Source organism: Leopardus geoffroyi, chromosome B2, assembly GCF_018350155.1.
Source record: "Leopardus geoffroyi isolate Oge1 chromosome B2, O.geoffroyi_Oge1_pat1.0, whole genome shotgun sequence".
Lineage (NCBI taxonomy): Eukaryota > Metazoa > Chordata > Mammalia > Carnivora > Felidae > Leopardus > Leopardus geoffroyi.
The window spans coordinates 135,504,152-135,527,432 of NC_059332.1; the positions used below are offsets into that span (position 1 = coordinate 135,504,152).

The 23,281-nt window shown below is 48.5% G+C and overlaps 1 protein-coding gene and 1 long non-coding RNA gene across 3 annotated transcripts in view; both read left to right on the plus strand.

Moving 5' to 3' along the window:
• The window catches only part of PPP1R14C (protein phosphatase 1 regulatory inhibitor subunit 14C), a 90,836-nt gene extending 88,468 nt beyond the window's left edge, over nucleotides 1-2,368 (plus strand). Inside the window, exon 4 of the mRNA XM_045500007.1 lies at nucleotides 782-2,368. Within this exon, the coding sequence (XP_045355963.1) occupies nucleotides 782-856 (75 nt within the window). The 3' untranslated portion in view covers nucleotides 857-2,368. The remainder of the gene's footprint in view (nucleotides 1-781) is intronic.
• Nucleotides 2,369-4,243: 1,875 nt separating this feature from the next.
• Nucleotides 4,244-23,281, plus strand: part of LOC123609166 — a 28,344-nt gene continuing 9,306 nt past the window's right edge. For both annotated transcript variants that reach the window (XR_006717639.1, XR_006717640.1), the window contains exons 1-3: nucleotides 4,244-4,742; nucleotides 13,393-13,435; nucleotides 19,662-19,749. This is a non-coding gene — a long non-coding RNA (uncharacterized LOC123609166). The remainder of the gene's footprint in view (nucleotides 4,743-13,392; nucleotides 13,436-19,661; nucleotides 19,750-23,281) is intronic.

Genomic DNA, 23,281 nt, shown 5'->3' on the forward strand with positions numbered 1-23,281 from the left:
TTATGTACATTAAGTATTTGTTCTTCAGATTTTTATTTCAGGTATGTGTCTGTATGTACTGGATTGTAAATATAAAATGTGTGTGGCTTTCAAAGAAAACTGATCTGTAGTCAAAAAAGTCAAAAGACTCTTCTTTCTGAGATGTAGATCAGTGGTTCTCAGTGTGGAACCAGCAGCAGGTTACCTGGGAGCCTGTCAGAGATGCACATTCTCACCCCCCACCCAGAACTACTGAGTCAGAAATTCTTGGGCCCAGCACTCTGTGGTTTAATAAGTCCCCTGGCGATTCTGATGAGGACTTACATTCGAGAACCACTGTTCAAGCCTTGCTGTTCCGGGGGTGGTCCAGAGGCTGACACTGGCATCAGCTGGCAGCCAGTGAGAGATACAGACTTTCAGACCCCAACCTGGGCCTACTAAGTCAGAACCCACAAGCTCTCTGGGTGATTCGTATGCTCATAGTAAAGGTTTATTCAAGGTTGAGAAAGCTGATCTAAACCACATGTGCCTTTGGAGGCCAAATCAGTAATGTCGGTGACTGAGAGCAGCCTGTGTTTTTCTCCCCCAAAGAGAGCAGCGGTGAGAAGGCATCACGATGTGAGGTTTAATTATGCTTCATTGGTTCAAAAATGTCCTGTAGCGAACCAGCGAGGGTTAACCCATCCAACCAGACTCATCACCTACAGTTAACTGCAGTTGACCTCAATGACTTCAAGCAGATTTGAACCCCACGTTTTGGTAGAGCAAGCCTGCCAGATTAACTTCTTCTGCTCTCTTTTAGGAATTTATCCAGGAGCTGCTCTGTCGGATAAGAGGCATGAGAAAACTGAGTCCTCCGCAGAAGAAGACTGTATAATTCTAGCACAGGGTGGACCGTCCCAGAGACGAAGAAGGGGTCCTGGGATTTGGGCTTCATGAAGACATTTATTAAAGACTAGTTGCCCTGATGAGAACCTTTTTTTTGGGGGAGGGGGTGTCTATTAGACATTTATTCAAGTGTTCCTTTTTTGTTTTAAAAGGTTTTGCTAGTGTAATATTTTAATAGCAAGGGTATCACGACTCTGGTTTCAGCCCAACCAGGGATATCAAACCAGGCAGACATGGAAGAATGGGCTGGGCCAGGCACCGTTTTCTTTGAGAAATCAGAGGTTTAGGACCTAACTATACAGGGATGATGGTTTTCTTACAGCTAGTTTGGTAATACTTTTTCCTAAGTTGTACAACTGTCTCAGATGTCGGATTTCTTGTATATATCTCCACACGACTAAGTTAAAATGTAGATGTGAGTTTTATTTCACACCGATGGAACAAACTTGTGGTTTTCCTTTCACTGGAGGTCACAGTACCTGTGTGTTCAAGAGGTCACGAGACGCTCTTCGCGTGACCTGCTGCTGACCTTCAACATTCACTTTATGCACCAAAGTGAACGAAGTCAGTGTATCCGTTATTTTCATGAGCTACGCCACAAAAAGTCGAGTTGGTCAAGGGCTTAAATTCATGGACTTTATATTATTTCATTATTTGGGATGCTTTGCCAGGTCACGTCCTTATTGCCTCGTTTGTGGTCTTTTAAAGTTTTATGAACCCTTAATTTGAAGAACTCTTCAGATGTCTAGAGAAATGCCCATGCTGAGTGGTGTTTTGCAGTGGGAAGAGGAAGCACCGTGTAGCAATTAATTCTCTGCTTTCAACCAAATACTGTGTATTATTCTCTCCCCACGAAAGCAGGTCGTAAGGAAAGTTAGCAAATTGGGTATCATCCTCCCTAGAAGTAGATCTGGTCCCTTCCGTCCCTGGACAGCATTAGACCAGAGCAGGCGAACCGAGTGTCGAACACCGTACAGGTGAGAAAGCTTCACCTTCTCTCAAGAGAGTTGATCCAGGGGCATTTGCTCGTGTGGAAGGGGGGTAGAGATTGTGTTTTTGGTTGTCTCGTTGGCATGTGGTGAGGATTCCGGCTCCGGGCCCTAATCATGCACCCCGGGCTCCTTGCTTGGAGCTCGGCGTGGGGCACCAGCCCTGCCCCTCTCTGTTATATATCAGCTCCCTGGAGAAGGGTCAACATTCAGATGGATGTGGGCTGGGTAAAAGGTCAGAGTAGAAACTCTTCCTTCCCCTCAGGAGGCCTCCACCGCCTCCCCACAGAAACCCCACTTACTGTAAGATGTCTCTAGGTGGCCCTGTCCGAGGACAAGGGTTAAACATTTTCTATCAAGGGTGCTCTGAACATATTTTATTTTTTAAAAGAACAACTATGTTTGTGAATTTTATGTATACTGGCAAGCTTTTGAAAATGTATTTAATTTTGTAATGTTTACCAATGATTTATTTACAAGCTATTTACTCAAATAAATGGAGCTGCTTACAACTCTGCGTGCACATTTCATTGCAAAACATGTTAAAATGATCACTTTACTCTGTGAGGTGTTCTGCGGACAGGGGTACCAAGCACTTCCATCTGGCTTTTCGTTTTCGAGGTGTTTTCGGGCATCTGATCCTGGCTCTCTCCTGATGGAAGCAGAGTTGCTGGAAAACATTCCTGGGCCGGGAAGGAAACAGATGAACTCTGTGTATTTGGTCCTGCCTGGACTCCATGCCAACCCTCTCTCAGGCTACGTGCTTTGCATTTAATTAAAATTCCCTTTTCTCCATCTGATAGAAAGTCTCAAGAAAATTAGAAATCAATCAGATATCCCTATTATTGTTAGAATGCCGTGGACCCTATAAACGGAAAAATACCGAATTTGCAGGGTTTCCATTAGGCCAGCCTGAGTGATGGGCTGGCTGGTTTAGATCCCGTCCTAAGTATGTCCAGAGCTTCTAGTATTTACCCCATCACAGAGTGTACCCACGGTATTATTACTGTCTAGTCACCTCTTTGTCTCTTCTGTTAGACTCTAGGATCCTTGAGATTGGGACTGAGTCTTAGAAATCAAGCACCCGCTCCTAAACTTGGCCCATCAAAGAGATCAATACGTGTTTGCTCAATGAATACATATGATACAAGATTCTTCAAGAAAACTCAACTGTTTCTCTCCTGGCTGGGAGAGTGGTTCTTAGGCCTGAATGTGCATTTGGATCACCTGGGAAGCTTTAAAAAGTTCTGACCAATTTCATCAGAATTTGAAGGAGCAGACCTTACGCGTTTTTTTTTTTGTTTTTTTTTTTTACCCCCCAAACTCCTAGCTTGAGCCCCAGCTGGCCCATCGGATCATTCTTGTGTAGACGAACTTGACCTTACTGAGCTCAGCCAGCCATGTTTATGCTGTCACAGCATAAACTATTTCTCATTCTGTCTTCTGCTGGAGAGGAATTACAGCCCAGCACTAAGGGGAATGACTCCAAAGTATCCAGCTTCTAGTTCAGTACTCACCCGAGCATTGAGAAATCTGTTTGTTTATCACTGTGCTAAGCACTTACATGCCTTATCTCAGTCCTGATATTTAGCTTTTTTTATTAAAAAATTTTTAATATTTATTTATTTTTGAGAGAGAGAGAGAGAGAGCACAAGTAGGGGAGGGGCAGAGAGAGAGAGACACAGAATCGGAAGCAGGCTCCAGGTTCCGAGCTGTCAGCACAGAGCCCGGCGCGGGGCTCGAACCCATGAGCCGTGAGATCATGACCGGAGCCGAAGTTATATGCTTAACTGACTGAGCCCCCCGGGCGCCCCGGCCCTGATATTCATCTTATGAGATAGGTTGCATTATCCTCATTTTACAGAAGAGAAAATAAAAGGCGCGTTGAACAGTTTACCGGAGGTCACATGTTTACCGGAGGGCTGCCGTCTGACTCTACGCCCCTCGACCATTAGGCTTTCCTGCCCCTTGCGGGGGGTTGCTCTCAGGTGCCCCGCGGGAGCGAAAGCCGGGAGCTGCGTGTCAAGCGAGCTGAGCCCCTGAGCTGAGGGGCGGGGAGTGGGAAACTGTGGTGGGCGCAGGTCCTCGGCCACGTTCGGGTTCTCCCTCCCTCCTGAGGACAAGGCCTTCCGGCTCCTGAGGGTCGGTCAGTGCAGCCAGACTCCGTGCTGCGCCTCCATTTCCAGGCTCCCCTGTCTTCTCCCCTGACAAAAATCTCCTGGACTTGGCCTTGGCAGCTCAGCAAGGAGGACTTCCCATCAGTTCCCAGAGGAGGCCAAATCGGGAGAAAGAGTTCGAGGACAGTGCTTTTCCATTCCTGGGACACACAGATACCTGAGTTCCATTACTATCTAAAGTCCCCATAAAAGACGATGTGCTGTGCAGAATCACTACCAACAATCGACGGGCACGTGATGACATCGGCTCTTTCTAGGAAGGGGCACAGTGGTTGGAAACATGAGCTGATTTTGAGCCATGACTACCATGTCCGCAAGGACACTGACCAAAGGGGCAACCGCCGAGAGCAGCCAGGCTGGCCCAGGCACTTGGGCCACCGCTCGGGGAAGCAGGTAGGAGAGCCTCGGAGATGGCCCCTTCCCCTTTCATGCCACAGGCGAGACTGCCGGTGGGGGCCAGAAGTTCGCCCCATGGCTCAGTGCTTAGTTCGGCTCCCACCCAGCCCGCTGAGATGGTGTTTGCCACTCTTCCCGCTGTCCCTCCAGTGTCGTTTGGCGAGACGCCTGGGCCCTGAGCCAGCCTCCAATGTGACCGACAGCTTGGGGAAAGGCAGGCCCCACAGCTGAGGGCACGCATCTCTATTCTCACATCGTTTTTGCTTCTGAGTCAAAGGCCTGGGGATTCCCTCTTCTTCTCAGGGAAATTTCCGTGAGTGTCGCCGCTTTGAAGGTGCTGTCTCCCCACCCCCACCCTCATTGTCTCCTCCATTTCCCCTGTCTTCGGTCACTAGACTCAGGGCCCTCTAATGGCATAAATGGCCTAAGGGGGCCTGTAGATGTAGTACTAAGTAGACGCCCCCCCCCCCCCCCCCCAGGAACAAGGTGTCAGGGAGGCGGGAACCCCTGGTCTGTGGTGGATCTAAAAAAAGAAAAAAAGAATTCAATGTATTTGGCAATTAGAACTTTGCGAAAGCCATTTTCAAACTGGACACAGCTAGGAATACCAGTAGTTTCCCTCCACTGTTTTCCTCTTCTTGAATTTACTACCCCCAACGATCTTGCAGAGTTACTACCAAGAACGAGTGCCGTTTCCTTTGGGAGTTGGGATATCACTGTGTGTTTGTAATCTGCCCGTGAAAAAATGGGTTGCTTCTCACAGTTCTCTCTGAGTGAGACCTGTCCAGACTTCACGAAGTTCCTTCTACCCCTATTCAGACACAACTGTCGGAAATGTTTCACTTTCTCAGTGTTCTCACGCCACCGTGGTGTCTCTTGACTGGGGATGGATTGTTTGTATGAGACTGGATCGCTCACCCCTTTTCTTGGCTCTGCGGGTGTTCCCATACAACATGGCAGACAGGCATTTCAATAGAATTCTGGTATCAAACCAACTACAGAGTAGGTTCTGGAAATCTGGTGTTTTGGTGCTTTCATTGGATCCATTGGATAAATACGACCAGATTTATCTCTGGTACACTTTCCCTTCGGCTTGCGGCTCTTTAATTAGAGTGTTAAGTGACTCTGCTGGATGGCCTTCTTTGGGCCGACCTTGTTCTGATAGATTCTAGGGGTAGGTAGTCCTAACAAGGATACGAGGGTAAAGAAAAGTCACTTTTCACACCACGGCTGTATAGACTTGATCTCATTTACATGCATATTTTTAATTCAGTGTTATCGTTGTTGGAAGACAGTTCTACGCAGGTCTCTTACGTTCCTGCAGGTCTTAATTAACGTCAGGATTGGAAGGTAGAGATAAAGTTCCTCCCTCTAGAGCAAAGAGCAGGCAGGCTTCTGCCTGTTATAAAGGATGTTTCAGTGCAGAGTTTTCTCTCCTACAATGCCACCCACTGCATGTACAATGTCATCTAGTCTTCTTTACAAACCCCTGAGGGAACTGGCTCTGGCGAAATTGACACCAAAAAGTGTTGCTCCTCTGGCTACTGCTGTTGCTGTGAGTAACAAACCATCTCTTCTCTCTGACCCCGCAGTGTTATGTCTGGTGCATTCATGAAACTGTGGCAGGCCAACCTGCCAGCCACAGGAGGGTCAAACCTGAGACCCTACGCGAGTGTAGACGATGGCCCTTCTTCTCGGTCTCTTTCAGTATGACTTGTATCATTTTTATAACTAGTAGATACCTTCCTAGGTTTAGACCCTAATTTGAGGAATCATTTTCTTTTTTTAAATATTTTTTTTCAATGTTTATTTATTTTTGGGACAGAGAGAGACAGAGCATGAACGGGGGAGGGGCAGAGAGAGAGGGAGACACAGAATCGGAAACAGGCTCCAGGCTCTGAGCCATCAGCCCAGAGCCCGACGCGGGGCTCGAACTCACGGACCGCGAGATCGTGACCTGGCTGAAGTCGGACGCTCAACCGACTGCGCCACCCAGGCGCCCCGAGGAATCATTTTCAACTAGGTAGGGTCAGAAGTTTCTTTTAAAGAGATTTCATGCCTGCAAATGGCTGGTCGGTGGATAGAGTTTACTTTCACAAGAGCCACTTTCTCTCTTCCTCCTTGTTAGCAACAAAAAGGGAACGCTGTCTGGTGGAGGGCAGGGAAAACGGGCCGATGGAAGAGAGGGGCACACCTGCTTCCCCGCAAAAGGGCACTGTGGAGTGAAATGGAGAAGGCCAGCAAATGGCAGTTCTTGCCTCAAATCTCTCTCTTAAATATGAGCCTAAATAACCTGAGCAGCACATCATCGCTGGCTATTTTGAAGTTCCCAAATTAAACTCCCAAAGCAGTTTCGTGACCATAATTGATTTGCGTATCACAGTCCACCCACTCGTCTATGAAACTAAAAATAGAAAACGAGCTCATGGAGTATCTGGTGCTACCGGATTGGCTCTTGTCAGTTCGCAGGGTGGTTCACAGAAAGTGCGATCCAACACACCCTTCTGGGTCACGAGTTGCTTGAGAGGAAGTGATTTACTATTGGGTGTTTCTATTGTTAGTAGCAGGAAAATGTTCCCTTGCTGTCGATTAGAATCGTAAAAGGGGACGTTACTGACAAAGCCCCCTTTCTGATCGCTTGTGGATACAGAGAGAGATAGGAACGTTCATCTTTAAAAAAAATTTTTTTAATGTTTTACTTATTTTTTGAGAGAGAGAAAGACAGAGTGCGAGTGAGGGAGGGGCAGAGAGAGGGAGACACAGAATCCGAAGCAGGTTCCAGGCTCCGAGCCGTCAGCACAGAGCCCGACGCGGGGCTCGAACCCACGAACTGTGAGATCATGACCTGAGCCGAAGTCGGACGCTTAACCGACTGAGCCACCCAGGCACCCCGGATCATTAATCTTTAAAAAATATTTTTATGGCACTTAACACGGAACCTCGCTCTTTTTAGCGGCAATCCCAACAGGGGGACCCAAAGTGTACAATCTATAGTGTAGGTATGCATCATTTCAAAAGCATACCCCAAAGCCCTAGAGAATTACCTCTCTCTGAAATTGGTGATGGGTGAGAAGTGAAATAAAACCTCCCAAACTTGGGGGGGGGCGGGGAAAGCATAGTTTTTTTTCCCACTCTTGAATCTTATTTTCTGTTCCAAACGTGTGCAGAGAACTCCCTGCCAATGTCTTTAAGCTAAGAGTTCCTATTGCTACAGCTCATGTAGGCTTAGGAGGTCCTCAAGACCTCCGAAACTTTGCAGGAGAGAGAGAGCCACACACAGAGCAACAAAGAGAGATCATGTGCCAGAGAGAGTGCCAGAAACTGGAAGGACACGGGAAGTGGCAGAGAGGCATGAACAGTTTGGAGACAAGAAGGTCTGTGCTATCACTGGGTTCTCAAAATGTCCATACCTAGAACTGGTGAAGAACCTGGAAGTCTGGAGGCCACAGCCACGCAGGAAGCTGGTGTCCCAGAATAGCCGGTGGCAAGCCCAGCCTCCCCTCCTTGGCCTCGTTTCCCGATCTCCTGGATGGGGATCCAATCCAATCTCCTTCCTGGATTCCCCTGCCTGGATTTCCCAATCCCTTTCCTCCCCCTCATGCTCAGATGCTCCACTTTGCTGAATTCCTTCATGGATGATAGAATCTCCCAGAGATGATAGAATCTCCCAGCCCGCCTGGTAGAGACGCCTGGAAGGGGGCTGGTCCCGTACCCCCTCGTGCGCATGCACCGGCTTGTTCAGGAGGTAGATTTCAGGTGTCTTTCCTCCTCTGCTTTCCGGGATTGGTTCCGTGCATGGGTTCCCTTGATCACAAGCCTTTTGAGTAGATGCACCTCCAACACGCCCAAATTCACAGTCTATTTCTCTTCTCTCTCTCTCTTTTTTTTTTTTTTTGGCAATTTTATTTTCTATGGTAAAATATACGTAACACAAAATGTAACATTTTAGCCATTTTCAAGCGTCATTTCTGTAGCATTAAGTATATTATGCAACCATCAGTTACCATCCGTCTCCATAACTTTTTCAACTTCTCCAACTGAAACTCTCTGCCCATTAAATGGTAACTCCCCATTCACCCTCCCCTCAACCCAAGGTCACCACCAAAGTAGTTTCTGTCGCTCTGAGACTGACCACTCCAGGTCCAACCTGTAAGTGAAATCTCATATTTGTCCTTCTCCGTCTGGCTTATTTCACTGGGCATAATAGCTTCAAGATTCACCCATGCTGTGGGGCGCACGGGTGGCTCAGTAGGTTTAGCACCCGGCTCTTGATTTCGGCTCAGGTCACGATCTCACGGTTTGTGAGTTCAAGCCCCACGTCGGGCTCTGCGCTATGTCAGCATGGAGCCTGCTTGGAATTCTCTCTCCTTCTCTCTCTGCCTCTGCCCCACTCGTGCTCTCTCTTTCTCTCTCTCTCTCAAAATAAAGAAATAAGCAAAAAAATTCATGCGTGTAAAAAAAGATTCATCCACGTTGCCGGAATTTTTTTCCCCTCTTTCAGGTTTAGTCTGTTTCAACTGACGATGCCATTGCCTAAGCAGCACACCCTGTGTTGTGAAAGGGCACCTGCAGGAAAATCTTTCCACACCTTAACCCCTACTCCCACTCACTTCTGCAATCTTGTTTAGGTGATCAAGCAAATTGAGACAAGCCTGTGAATACTGGTAAACAGTCCCGGGGGCGGGGGGCGGGGGAGGGGGAAGGAAAAGAAGGTAAGAACAGTGACTTGCCCCTTGACAAACCACTTCTCTTGTGCATTGTTTTGTTGTTTCATAGGTGTGCAAAGGAAGAAAGCTCTTGTGTTATATTTGGGCCGGGAATTTAAATTCTATAAAATATTTGATACCTTCTAAGAGGAAGTAAGCTCTTGACTGTTTTTGCTCATGTATTATCATGAGTCTCATTTAATCCAAAGCACTGCTCCATCATTTATGATCTTAATATGGCAGAAACACTAAAGGTACTTCTTTTTAAACTTGTTTTTTAAAGTTTATTTATTATTGAGAAAGAGAGAGAGAGCACAAGCTGGGGAGAGGCGCAGAGAGAGGGAGACACAGAATCCGAAGCAGGGTCCAGGCTCTGAGCCATCAGCACAGGGCCCGATGCAGGGCTCGAACTCATGAACTGTGAGATCATGACCTGGGCCGAAGTCAGACACTTAACTGACTGAGCCACCCAGGTGCCCCAAGGTACTTCTTAATGCCACTACACAGATCAGTTGCATATGTAACGTTAGCAGCAGAAATTGCCCCGTCTAAGTGCCTGCTCACCCTTCGACTGCCTGCGATTCAGAATGCCTCATCCACCCGTATTATGAACCAGAAAAAGCCGTGTGTCTAATGAGCCCCAGAGCCTGAAGGCAGAGGCCCTGAAAGAGCTGGAACTCCCCCTGTGACCAACAGTAAGTATCAAACTTCATGTTCATTCAGTGATGACTGTCCAGGGAAAAACAAGCGGAAATAAAGGGGCTTTCAAATCATAACCAGTAATCAACCCAATATCTCCCTCAGGTACTAACTTCACTACAAGGGAGTCATAATTTTTGTGTTGTCAGTTTTTGCAAAAGTCCTTGGAGGCTATTCATTGACAATCAGCAAAGTCTATGTTAATGTCTGCTGTGGATTAGGGAAGGATGTTTTGTGACCAACTTTTCAGACGCTTCTATTGAATTGGCCGAGATTGCAGGTTTCATTGGGTTCCACTCAAGGCTCCATAAAAGCTTTTAAATTACCTGTCGGTATCAGAGTGAACCGTCTCCTCGAGAAGGTGGACGAAGCTTGCCCACCATACCACATATCAGGCTTTTAAAATAATGCTACGGCTCCCTCTGTCCTCCTCCTGAATGGTGGCCTGGAGGCTAAGCTATGTGTCCCATCTTTTGAAAGAAAGAATCCTCTAGGGAACAGGCTTAGAGTTGGTAGAGTTGGTGGTGTTTAGCAGGCACCAGCCAGTGAGGATTCAGCTGCCACGGGAGGTCTCGTGCCCCGCCCTCCTTCCTCTGGAATACTGCAGTCCCCCCACCACATCAGTGCTGGGGACCCCGTGATTGGACATCCATTCTCCCTCAACGTTGCCCACACATACCCCTGGTAGGAGCCTTAAACTGTAATCATCTTTGCTTTCGTCCAATTCCTTATTGAAGGGGAGGGTCTGGGTACGTGAGGCTGGGAGGGCTAGTTAAAGGTGGGGAATGGGGACCACCAATGGCCATCGAATGTCAGTTGTCTGCACCAGCCCTGTGATGTGAGCAGTATAATGTCCCATTTACAATTAGGAGCCAAGCTGAGAGAATGTCAAACTCTTTGCCAAAAGACGGACCTGGATAGGCAGTATAAACTGATACCATACTTTAGGAGGGCAACTTAGAAATATTTATTAAGGGGCCCCTGGGTGGCTCAGTCAGTTGAGTGTCTGACCCTCGATTTTGACGCCGTTCATGATCCCAGGGTGGTGAGATCGAACCTTGCAACTGGACTCCGTGCTGAGCTTGGAGCCTGCTTAGGATTCTCCCTGTCCCTCTCCCTCCGCCCCTCCCCCTCCCCCTCTCATGCTTTCTCTCTCTCTCTCTCTCTCTCAAAAAGAGACTAGAAATATTGATTAAAATATAAAACGTTAATATTTTTTGCTTCAATAGTTATATTTTTAAAAATGTAACTAATACTTGTACAAATATACCCATACAGTTTCTTTGTGACAGTGTTTCTGTAATAGGGAAAAATGGAAACCAACCCATGCCTGTCAATAAACATATAGTTTTAAGAAGATGATACACCAACAGGGTGTTGGTTACCAAGAGAGCAGAGGAAATTATAGCAAAGGATTTAATATAATCTTATTTTTTATTAATTTTTTAATGCTTATTTATTTTTGAGAGAGAGAAAGAGAGAAAGAGAGAGACAGAGCATGAATAGGGGAGGGGCAGAGAGCGAGGGAGACACAGAATCCCAAGCAGGCTCCAGGCTCTGAACTGTCAGTACAGAGCCCCATGCGGGGCTCAAACTCATGAGCTGTGAGATCATGACCTGAGCCGCAGTCGGATGCTCAACTGACTGAGCCACCCAGGCGCCCCAATGTAATCCCATTTTTCATGCAAATCCCATATACATAAGATTATATACATTTTAAAAAGTGGAAGAATACTTTGTCATCAATAGTTATCTTGGGGTAAGCATATAGGGTCAGGTGTTGGGGAGACCACTTACGGCTGATTACATGTCTGTAGCGTTCGAGTATCGAGTAAGACATCGCTGTGCAAGGTGCCTCACCCAGTGCCCCTGGGAACCTCATACCTATGTTCGGGGCTGGCCAAGCATGGTCCGCCCTGCCTAGACTGTGTGCTTGGGCCCGGGGGACTGCACAGAGGGTCTGGAAGTTTCCAACAGGCCCTGGCCGAGAAGGCTTAGCCAGAGGCATTTTTCTTCTGAGAGAAGAGGCCGATGGTCAGTTGGAACCCAGTTTCCTGATCCCCAAAGGGCGTCTGTGGGGAATGTGACAAAACAGGACGAAAACAGCATCCAGCTCCAGCAGGAAAGTTTAGGGCAGACCCCGAGAGTGCAGGGGGTAAAACTTATCCCTAAAGACGTGGTGAAGAATTGGGGGGAGGGGGAGGGGTTCGTGTTTTCCCCCAGAATGGTCCCAGAGCAGTGGTGGCGGGAGCGGGCCCAAGATGGCTCTTCCATTGTTCATCTCGGATAACTCCGGGCGGCGTGCCTCCGGCGTCCGCGTGTTCTGCCCGGCCAGCGCCCACGGCTACATGCTTTTACCCAGGGGCACGGTCATTGTTGCCAACCCCGCCCCGAGCAAGTGGTGGCGACATCAGCCACCTTTCACTGAGTCCCCTCTATGCGGGTGCATTTGGATACAGGCTGTATTTGCCTCACGAAGCCCTTGTGGGCCCCGTTGCCTAGATAAGGAAACTGAGGCTTGGAGAGGTTAAGTAGCCTGAGGCCACACAGCCAGTGGATGGGAAAGATTCCATTTCAACGTTGGCCGTCTGAGTATAAAGCCAATTCTGCCCAACTGTGTGTAGTTTGTAGTCATAAATCGAACCAAGTTTCCAAGCTGGACGGTCCTCTGAGCTAGGAAGGGGGGGGGGCGTCATGTCCTTTGGCTCCTGTCCTGTGATACAGGCCTCTCCAAAGTATGGGCATCTCTCAGCATTGACAATAAAAGCTAGCGAAACGAAGCATATATTGAGGGAGGCCCTGGGCGCTAGATTAAGCAGTCTGTGATTCTCGTTTGTTCATCTGAACATTTCCTTCACGAGACACTTCACACGAGGCAAATACGGCAGGGAAGGGCCTGGCTCAGAAAAACACCCTGGTGGCTGTGAGACAGAAAGCTGCAAGGAAGGGAGCGGGTGCGGAAGGGTCTGGTCTTCGTGGTGATTCTCCTGTGGGCATCAGGTGGGCTCTGGGAGGTCGACAGAGTGAGAAGAACGTTCGGATCTGTCACAACCCAGGCCGGTGTCCCTGGGCAAGTGATTCTGCCCAGGCATAGAAAGAAGCAAACGAGTAATTGATGCCAAAAAGTCCAGCCCCGGATAAACACCTGCAGCAGCAACATAGTATGTTCATCAGATTGGAAGCGCGAGACGCCGCGCAGATGCGGTGCCTCTCACCCCCTCCCCCAACAGCACTGGGCTGGGAATCAGGCCTGAACGCTGCTCACTCTCTGTGATTTTCAGCACTGCCTTAAGGCCCGTCCCTTGCTTCCTTTACGAAGTGGGGAAATTACAGCATTAGATTTTGCATGTGTGTTAAGCCCTGTGTGTAGACACAAAGTGCCTTGTTACTATTCTGTGATTAGGAAGATACTGCACGTAGCTACTTAGAATACTTTTCTTGCTCATTTCTGATTAAAAAAAAAAAATAATAATCACTACCCTTAAGACCTTTGTGTTTTCTCTTCCCTTTTGCTTCTTGGTCGGTTCCCGTGGTCTGTCTGATTCTGCCAAACCACAGTCGGGTGAAGCCGGGGGGAGCTCAATGGAGTTGAGAGTGCGTGGTAAGTCTTCAAGGCCATCTCTGGAGCACCTGCCCATGAGGGACAAGCATCTGTACCCCAGAAATCTCAGGCTCTCGAATTCTGTAGTTAGATGCTCAGAGGAGTGGAAGATCCTAGAGTTTTGATCCTTGTTGTCTGCAAATTAGACTTTCTACTTTTTGAAAAATGTTTTTAATGTTTATTATCTACTTTTGAGAGAGAGAGAGAGAGAGAGAGAGCAGGGGAGGCACGGAGAGAGATGGAGACACAGAATCCAAAGCAGGCTCTAGGCTCTGAGCTGTCAGCACAGAGCCTGACACAGGGCTCGAACCCACGATCCACGACATCATGACTCGAGTCGAAGTTGGACGCTTAAACCAGCTGAGCCACCCGGACGCCCCCAGACTTTCTACTTTTCTTATTCAAATGTATTTGTATTATTTCTCCCTCTGGGGGTCACATTTGGCCAGTGTATGAAGGCGGCGAGCTGAGCAAGTATCCTCAATCCAAAAGCCATCCCGGTGGGCCAAATTACAGGTGGGAAATGGCCCTCCTATACCTGAGTTCAAAGAAGGAGAGATTCATCTAACGAGGCACACCTGTGTTCCCCCAGCATTCCTCGGGGCCAGTGTTCCTAAATCAAGGACAAGGTTATGGAATATCATCTTTAATTACACCTGCAGTCAGCCCCTCTAGGGCTCTGTGCTGTGTTCACCGCTTGAATTATATACTCCAATTAGCAGAGACCTCCCTCTGGCCTCAAGGTTTCATTTGTAGGTCTCTCCTGCCTCTGGCAGCTCCAGTTTCTGGAAGCGTCATCTGTAGGATTTCTTTCCTGCTGCCTCAGCTTGCATTCTTCCTTCTCCCAGCGACCTGTGGCTGTGAGCCAGCTAGAAGGGCAGAGGCTGCTCTCTCGTAACCCCCCTCCGCCTGCCCCCCACCCCCGCCTGCTGGCTATCTCTCCTGGCTCTTCCCTGAACTGGTCTCCACCTGTCCACAGTATTTTAAGGAAGATGTTGCCCAGCATTTCCAGAAGGAAGCAACGTTCCCTTTTTTAGCCAGAAAGTCTCAGGGGGAAAAGCATTTTTAGGAGAAGGAGAGCCTCCTTAATCAAACATGGACCCTGCTGACTTTTCCTCCTAAAACCAGAAAAATCCAGTTGATTTTTAAAATCTTCACTGCTCGATGAATCATTGGAAAAGGAGCCAGAAAATAGGGAGTTTTCTTTCACGTGACCCACATATTAACCCTAAAAGGCTTTGGCTTCCTGGAATATCTATTAGGAAGGTCAAGAGTAATTTTTTTAAAAAACCGTTAAAGTAAATCATTTCTGGTGTACAGAAAAATCTAGGGAGTGATATCACAATACTGATTGCTCTATTGCACTCTATCATCTGTCTATGTATCTATTTGTCATTCCAGATTATATCGAAGCCCTGGCTGACCCCTGCCTTTCCATCTGTATAGGCAGCTTTTAACGTGAATTTGATATTTGGCCTTCCCATGGGGTTCTTCATAATTCCACTACTTATGGAAGTTCCACAAATGCGACTACGTGAAGAACTTCACGTCAATAGGATCACACTCCATTTCTCTATCTGCGACGTGCTTTTTACACGTGAGAATTTCCTGTCTTTAATTTTTTTTTTTTCAACGTTTATTTATTTTTGGGACAGAGAGAGACAGAGCATGAACGGGGGAGGGGCAGAGAGAGAGGGAGACACAGAATCGGAAACAGGCTCCAGGCTCTGAGCCATCAGCCCAGAGCCTGATGCGGGGCTCGAACTCACGGACCGCGAGATCGTGACCTGGCTGAAGTCGGACGCTTAACCGACTGCGCCACCCAGGCGCCCCAAGAATTTCCTGTCTTAATGCTCGTGGCCACCACATTTATTCTAAGGGAGGCGTCCATTTGCTCGCGGATTTAGGTCAGCTCTGACTTCTAGTGATTACAAACAATGCGATGATGGCCGATGGGCTGGTCGAAAGCGTGGATCTGTATGTGTGATAATGTCCACAGGTGAGATGATCAGACAAGTTTGGAAAACTCCAGGGCAAACTTTTCAAACGTTTTCTGGAAAGGGCCAGACCATACATATTTTAAGCTCTGTGGGCCACAGAGGTTTGTTTTTTTTTTCTTTAAGTTTATTTATTTATTTTGAGACAGAGAGAGAGAGCAGGGGAGGGGCAGAGGGAGAGACTTTCCAGCAGGCTCCGTGCTATCAGCACAGAGCCCGACATGGGGCTCAGACTCCCAAACCGTGAGATCATGACCTGAGCCGAAACCAAGAGTCAGACAACCGACTGAGCCAGCCAGGCACCCCTGCGGGCCACAGAGCTTTTGACAGGCTCTGCCCTTCATCTCTCCCTCCCGCCACCTTCTTTCCAACCTTGTAAAAACGTAAAAACCATTTCTAACTCGAGAGCCGTGCCCGCTGGATTTGGCCATCTTGTCAGCATCGTGCCCGGCCCTGGCCTGAGGACTGCTGGGAAGAAGGCTCTCCGTGCCCCTACACTTACTAGATATCATCAAATGTGCTTCTGGAGAAGCACAAAAGCTGTCACCTCCCCTTTCTGCCCGACAGTCCAGGATGACTGATTTCCTCCCTCCCTCCCTTCTTTCCTTCCTTCCTTTTGACATGTTGCTGGCACAAACCTTTATCGTTTCTTTACATACGGAACTTCTTGCCTGCGCTCAGATGTGTATCGCATATATCTGAAGAATTCTATAGAGTTCTAATAGAGTGAGGCTTACCCCACTTCCAGAAACCCGAGGATGGCCTGGGCAGGGGGGCAGCCTGGGAACTGTCTCGTGCCTCTAGGGGGTGGAGCTCCAGCGCAGATGCTGTTATGGGGACAAATGGGAGAGGCAGGGCTCCTTGGAAACGTAGCCATAAACGCGCGCGAACTGCTTGGCATAGTAATGGTGCAAGCTGATCAAGGCTTTTGATTTTTATGACACTCTGGGGGGTGGAGAACATATGGGGAATGGAGGTAATCCCGGAAGACAAAGAAAATATTAACACACAACAGTCTTGAAAATATAGAAGTGTGACGGGTCTCGAGGGGCTGAGTACGACATCCATCTTTATGATGACAATGTCTGGTAAGGAGCTCCGAGAAAACGAGGAAATCCCTGGCCGTAGGCAGTGGGGCTTCGAACAAGCTCACAGCAGTCACCCTGGACACGTTTTAAAGTTAGAGTTACACTGTTAGAGGAATGGGTTGGCTCTGTTGAATCTGCGAAGAAAGGATTTTGTTCTCAGAAAGTCTGTTGGCCCGGATAAAACCTGGCATCCCGGGAGACCAGGGAAATTCTAAACGGCCCTGTGGCCCTACAGGTGCCGCGTCATCTGGCTTTGGGAAGGACACGGGGAGAGAAGTGGTAGGCGTGGAGGGTTCGGGAAGGCGGAGACGGTGGCGGCCGAGCTCTCTGCAGTCCCCCCCCCCCGGGGGGGCGTGGGAGCAACCGGAAAGTCACCGGGGGCAACCGGAGGAGCCCCACGAAACCAGCAGTTTGCCGTCTGCGTGGACAGGGAGGACGCTGGAGCGAGTCCCAAGCACGGCCAGGAGAGGCGCTGTTTGCCAGTTTCCCAGCTGGCGTGTCCACACTCTCCCATCCCGCACGCCCGCCCCGGACGCTGGCTCACGAGCACACACTGTGCCCAGCTGGGCTCGCATCCCGCACTCCCCTCCCCTCTCTGGCCACTTCTCAGTCCGCTAACCCCCAGGGAGGCACCAGCTCGGTGGCGCTCCTCCGAGGTGACATCAGGCCTCCTGTGAAGATGCCACACACCTGTCCAAAGGCCCATGTCTTGCTCCGGAGTAGGTCAGGCGGTTCCCTCCCCGCCTCTGACATCACACGGTGGCCTGCTTGGCGGTGCTTGGGGACACCCCACACAGGCTCTGTGTCGCCGGGGACAGCAGCCTGGGACACCGGGGACCGACAGCAGCCACAACGCCTGTTCGGTTTCCTGCTCGTGTGTCTCCTAAGAGATGGGCCGACTGATGGGAAAGAGCTTCTTCCTCTGTCTCCATGCCAACAGCGGGCGTACAGGTGCTCTCTGTCTTCCTCTGTCCTCCCCAAGCCACCTGCCAGGACAGCCCCGGTGGCGGCGTATTGATTACCCCCTCGAACTGACTCTCAGTGACCTCAGGCCACCCTGTCTTTATTCTTTCCAGCTGAAGCTGAGCGCCTTCCTTTAGTGTCCCATCTTGAGGCCGATGTTGCAAGGTCTGAAAGAAAAGAAATAGATGCCTGACATCGGTAAGAAATATGCCCTTGGAATTTAATAACGGGTATCAGCGTGGCATTCTAGTGTTTAAAATGTGTTTTCATTTGGTATCCGCATCAACTCTATCGAGTAGGTGAGGCAAGCAGGATTATTCGGAAAAAAAATTTTTTGTATTGTTGCTTTGTAGATGAGGGATTTAAAGCTCGAGGAGAATTTCTGAAGAGGTGTTAGGCCTTCCCAGAAATTTCTGAACTTCCCAGAGCCGGGACAGGATGGATCTGGGGCTCAGATCCAGATCTTCAATGCTTAATCCTGTGATTTTCAAATAACGTTTCAGTCCGGGCCCTTTGGAGAAACAGAACCAAGGACACATAAATACACGTGTGCGTGTATCTGTATATGCATAGGTGTCTATGTGTATGTGTATTTCGACGTGTGTGTGTGTGTGTGTGTGTATAATTTATCATTTTAAGGAATTTATGTATGTGTTGTAGAGGCTGGCAAGTTCAAAACCTGTTGGACAGAATGCCAGGCTGGGAACCCAAGCAAGAGTTAGTGCTGTAGCTTTGAGGCAGAACCTCTCTTCTCTGGGAAACTTCAGCATTTTTTGTTTGGTTTAAAACCTTTTTTTTAATGTTTATTTATTTTTGAGAGAGGGAGGGAGACAGAGCGTGAGCAGGGGAAGGGCAGAGGGAGAGGGAAACACAGACTCTGAAGCGGGCTCCAGGCTCCGAACTGCCAGCACAGAGCCCGACGCGGGACTCGAACCCACAAGCGGTGAGATCATGACCTGAGCCGAAGTTGGACGCTTAACCGACTGAGCCACCCCGGGGGCTCCAGTATGACATTTAAATAATTGATGAAATACTACCTTATGGAGGAGAATCCCCCCAAAAGAATCAAAAGTAAGTTTAATACATTAGTTCGCTAGGGCTGCTGCAAACTGGATGCCTTAAACAGAAACGTATTCTCTCTTACTTAGTTCATTAGGCCAGAAGGCCAAGATCAAGGTGCTGGCAATGTTGGTTTCTCCTGAGGCGTGTGAAGGAGAAGATTTCCTAGCTTCTGGGAGCCCAAGGTGTCCCGTAGCTTGTAGATGGCCGTCTTCTCCCCGTGTGTCAACATTGTCATTGTCTTCTTTCTATGTCTGTCTGTCTCTGTGTCCAAATTTCCCCTTCTTATAAGAATACCAGTCATATTGGATTAGGGCCCACCCTAATGACTTTACCATACCTTGATCATCTGCAAATATGCTATTCCCAAATACGGTCATATACACAGGTATGGGGTCGGGGCTAGGACTTCAAAATCTTTTAAGGGAGACACAGTTCAACCCACAGTGCCCATCTTTCGTACTGGGCTTGTCGAACTGTAAGCTGTGTTTACGCCCTGCTCCTGAGGCAGTGCCCTGTAGCTGAAAAACAAATTGCCAATTCCAAACTTCACTGTGGTATATGCCCACGGCCCCCAGCCAGATTGATGTTGGGGGCCACAGTGCTGTTATTTTAACATTTCCTGTGGTTATCATTTAGCATCTTTTTTTTTTTTAAATTTAGCATCTTTTTTATAGCTTATCTGTTTATCTTTAGCTCATGTAGTTGGTGGTGTTAGTGCCGAAGGATGGGTTGGAATGAAAAATAGGAACAAAAAGCTATGACGAGGGCCGAGCACACAGGATGCACGATGCTATTAGCTTTGGAAGGAAGAGCGCTCGCTGAAATATTAGAGATAATGCCAGATAATTTCTTAAAGCCTTACTACATGGTTGTTGATTTACATGCTGTGACAAGTTATATCTCCCACTTTACACTTATTCCCATGGAAGAATTAGTTTTGGTTGTTCAAGGCCTTCGGGCTGAATTCCTCCCAGGGAATGCTACCGCCGTGTATATGTGTAACACGGTGTACTCTTCGTACCCTTTTCACGAGTAGCGCCTAATTGGTACAGATGTCATATCACAAGATCTCAGCCTGAAGTATAGGGAAGGTGATTGTCCCCATTTTTTTTACAGGTGCAGTGACTGTGATACAGAGTAATGGGAGGCAGAGTCTGGCGATCCCATCCTGCACTCATTCCGTGGCCACAGGTGGAAGATCATCGTAGGAGACACTATCACACCACTGAGTTCCCTAACCCTAACCCTAACCCTAACCCTAACCCTAACAAGGAACTGGTTCTAAAGCCCTTGAGGAAGACGGAAACATTCTTACTGATGGAAAAAGATGAAATTGCCCAGTGTTGAGTCATTCCGCTGACTACTATTTCTCCTTGAAGTGGAAATCAGATGTTTGACTGGTGGACCATCCTGAGGTCTCCTCCTTTCAAAAGTGATTGGCCAGGGGCACCTGGGTGGCTCAGTCGGTTGAGCGTCCGACTTCAGCTCCGGTCACGATCTCGTAGTCCGTGGGTTCGAGCCGTGCATCGGGCTCTGTGCTGATGGCTCGGAGCCTGGAGCCTGCTTTGGATTCTGTGTCTCCCTCTCTTTCTGCCCCATCCCCACTCATGCTCTGTATCTCTCTGTCTTAAAAAAAAAAAAAAAAAAAAAAAAAAAAAAAAGTAATTGGCTGAACGTCAACTGCCTGATTGAAGTCAGTCTTGCTGTTAACTGAAGATCTTAGCTGGACGGGGCCAATCACTCCAGACAACACGTTCGTCACCTGGTGGGAATAGTTCCTGGTCTAGCTGCTCTGGGCACTCCACAGTCTCACACAAATATCTGTCTATCTTGTCATCATCTTCCTTCAGACGAGATCAGACACTTTCCCCTCTTGCTGTACCTGTCTGGAGGGAACTATGCAACGTTAGGGCCTTAGATGCTCTTGGGCACAGACAGACTTGCTGGCCAGTCAAGAAATGGGAAGCAGGGGGATGCCGAGCAAGTCCAATCGAGAGCCTGTCACATGCAGGAAGTTCTGCTGGCTGCTGGATTTCAGCCACGAAATGATAGAAATGGCCCCTATTTTCTGAGGACCTACTATGGGCCAGCACAGCACTAAGCACTTCCCATGTATTACTTTTTTAAATGTTTATCTATTTATTTTGAAAGAGAGAGCACGAACAGGAAAGGGGCAGAGAGAGAGAGAGAGAGAATCTTACGCAGGCTCCGTGCTGCCAGCCCAGAGCCCGACGTGGGGCTCGAATCCACGAACCGTGAGATCATGACCTGAGCCAAAACCGAGTTGGACGCCCAGCCGACTGAGCCCCCCAGGTGCCCCTCCCATGTATCACTTCGTTTAATCCTTATGACTTTCTTGTGAGACTGGTAGGAACTATCGCTATCCCTTTTCACAAATAAAACTGAGCCTCAGGGTTGTTAGAGAACTTGACTAGGAATCCAGCTAAGAGTAGGAAAGCTGGGACATTAACCTAGTTGGTGTGACTTCAGAGCAAGGTCTTAACAGCACTGTAGGAACATTGAGCGGTTTACAGGCTAGTGGGAGAGGCAGGCAAGCCAACAGGCATTATGATATGATAAGGACCATGATGGTTAATTTTTTGTATCAACACGACTGGACCAAGGGGTGCTCGGATATTAGGTCAAGCATCACTCTGGGTATTGCTGCAAAGGTGTTTTTAGAGGGGGTTAGCATTTAAATTGGTAGATTAAGTAAAGCAGATTGCCCTCCCTTGTGTGGGTGGGCCCCACCCAATCAATTGAAGGCCCGAACAGAAAAAAAAAAAAAAAAGGGCCGATCCTCCCCCAAGTAAAGGAAAATTTCTTCTGCCTGACTGCCTTGGGACTGGGACTTGGGTTTTTTTCTGCCTTTGGATGCGAACTGAAATTCTGGCTCTTTGTGGATCTCTAGCCTGCTGGCCGTTGGCCTGCAACCATACCATTGGCTCTCCCGTTCTCCGGCTTTCGGACTTGGACAACAACAACGCTATTGGCTCTCATGGGTCTCTAGCTTGACAACACACCCTGCAGATTTTCAGACTTGCCCACTTCCGTAATCAATTGGCCCCATGAGCCGATTACTTATAATAGATCTCTTTACACACATACACACACACACACACACACATCTTCTATTGCCTATTGGTTCTGTTTCTCTGGAGAACCCTGAATACACAGCCTGTCACACTGCATCTCAGAATCTTATTACTGCCTGTTTGTGTCTCTTCACTGGGCCACAAAATCCGGGTGGGTGGGGACCAGGTTCGCTTGTTCACTGCCGTATCCTTGGCACCTGCCGTGGTGTGTGTGGGGTAAGAACTAGCAGAACGCCTGTGGATTAACTGACGGAGTGAATGAGGTGCTGAGACCCAAAAGATGAGTGGGAATGAGCCAGGAGAAGGCATAGGAGGCGGTAGGGCTGGACGCTGGAGAAGGGTGTTCTAGCGAGCGTCTGACTGAGAACGGGCACCGTGAGTCTCAGACATCGGCGACTTCAGCAGGGTTGGAGGAGTCAGCAAGAGTCAGAAGGTCTGGAGCTGGAGAGTCAGGTCACAACGAGCTTCCTGTGCACTGTTAAGCTGTTTGGACTTTATCCAAATGGGGACCCCCTGACGAACTTGAGGGTCTGGAATTTATCCTGCAGTGTGGCCTTGGCTGGGGTATTAACGCCATCTGGGCCTAGGTTTTGGTGGTGGTGGTTGGTTTGTTTTGTTTCTTTTTGTCATTTGACAAATGAGGGAAATAGCTGCCTGGACTGACTCTGAGAACCCCCAGTGCTGGGTCAGGGGAGGCGTGCTGGTGATCTGAAGGGGGCTGGTGGGCAGGGCCCAGTGTGCGTGTGGGGACGGGTCCCACCTCACCTTTGGTGCGGGAATACAACTCTCAGGAGCAATCGTCGGCAACATGTGATAAATAAGTCTCCAGCGGCCTCAAAGAGTTAGGGGATGCCTTCCTGGCGTACCCAGCATCGAGGGAGTTATTTCTGTCTTGGGAGCGTCTAGAATAAATGGTGTCTAGGAAGATTCCCCGGGGAAGAATCACAACAGCATGAGCAAGAGTCTCTGTGTTGAAAGCAAGGGCCTCTGAGTCCCAAGTTCAAAAATCTTGGACCCATTTAAGACCCATGTATCTCCATGTGCTGGTTGGTGTTTACCCATGCTCATACTCTATGAGGGTCTGCTGCCCACGAGACCTTTTCATTGTTCAAGTGTACTGCTCTGTACGGGGATATGTGAAGGTGCGTGAATTAAAAAAATACCGCAAAGCCTTCCAAATCCCAGTTTGTCCTCAGGAGAAACATTTTATTTTTCTGAGCTCACAAGAAGAAGAGAGGCGCGTTGGTTTTCCTGCGTTATGGCGGACAGAAAAGCATGGACAGTGTTTTGTTTTTGGTACCGGGATGATAAAACTCTAGCAAATGCCTGGAAACTTCCAGTGGCTTGTGCAGCCGTAGCCGACGGGGGTTGCAAATGACAGGCTGGGGTTTTTCATTTGGGAGCATTCTTGGGAACTTGGACTCTGTTGTTACCCTTATGTGAGCATCAAAAGAATCGAACGTGACTCATAGAATGGGTACTTAGAAAGTCAAACCGGTACCATCTAGAATGGAAATACTGCCAAATGAAGACAGAAAAGTATTGTCTAGCCTAAGGCAAGGTTTCTTTTTTAGTTTATTTATTTATTTTTTATAGTAAGCTCTACACGCAACGTGGGACTCAAGCTCACCACCCTGAGAT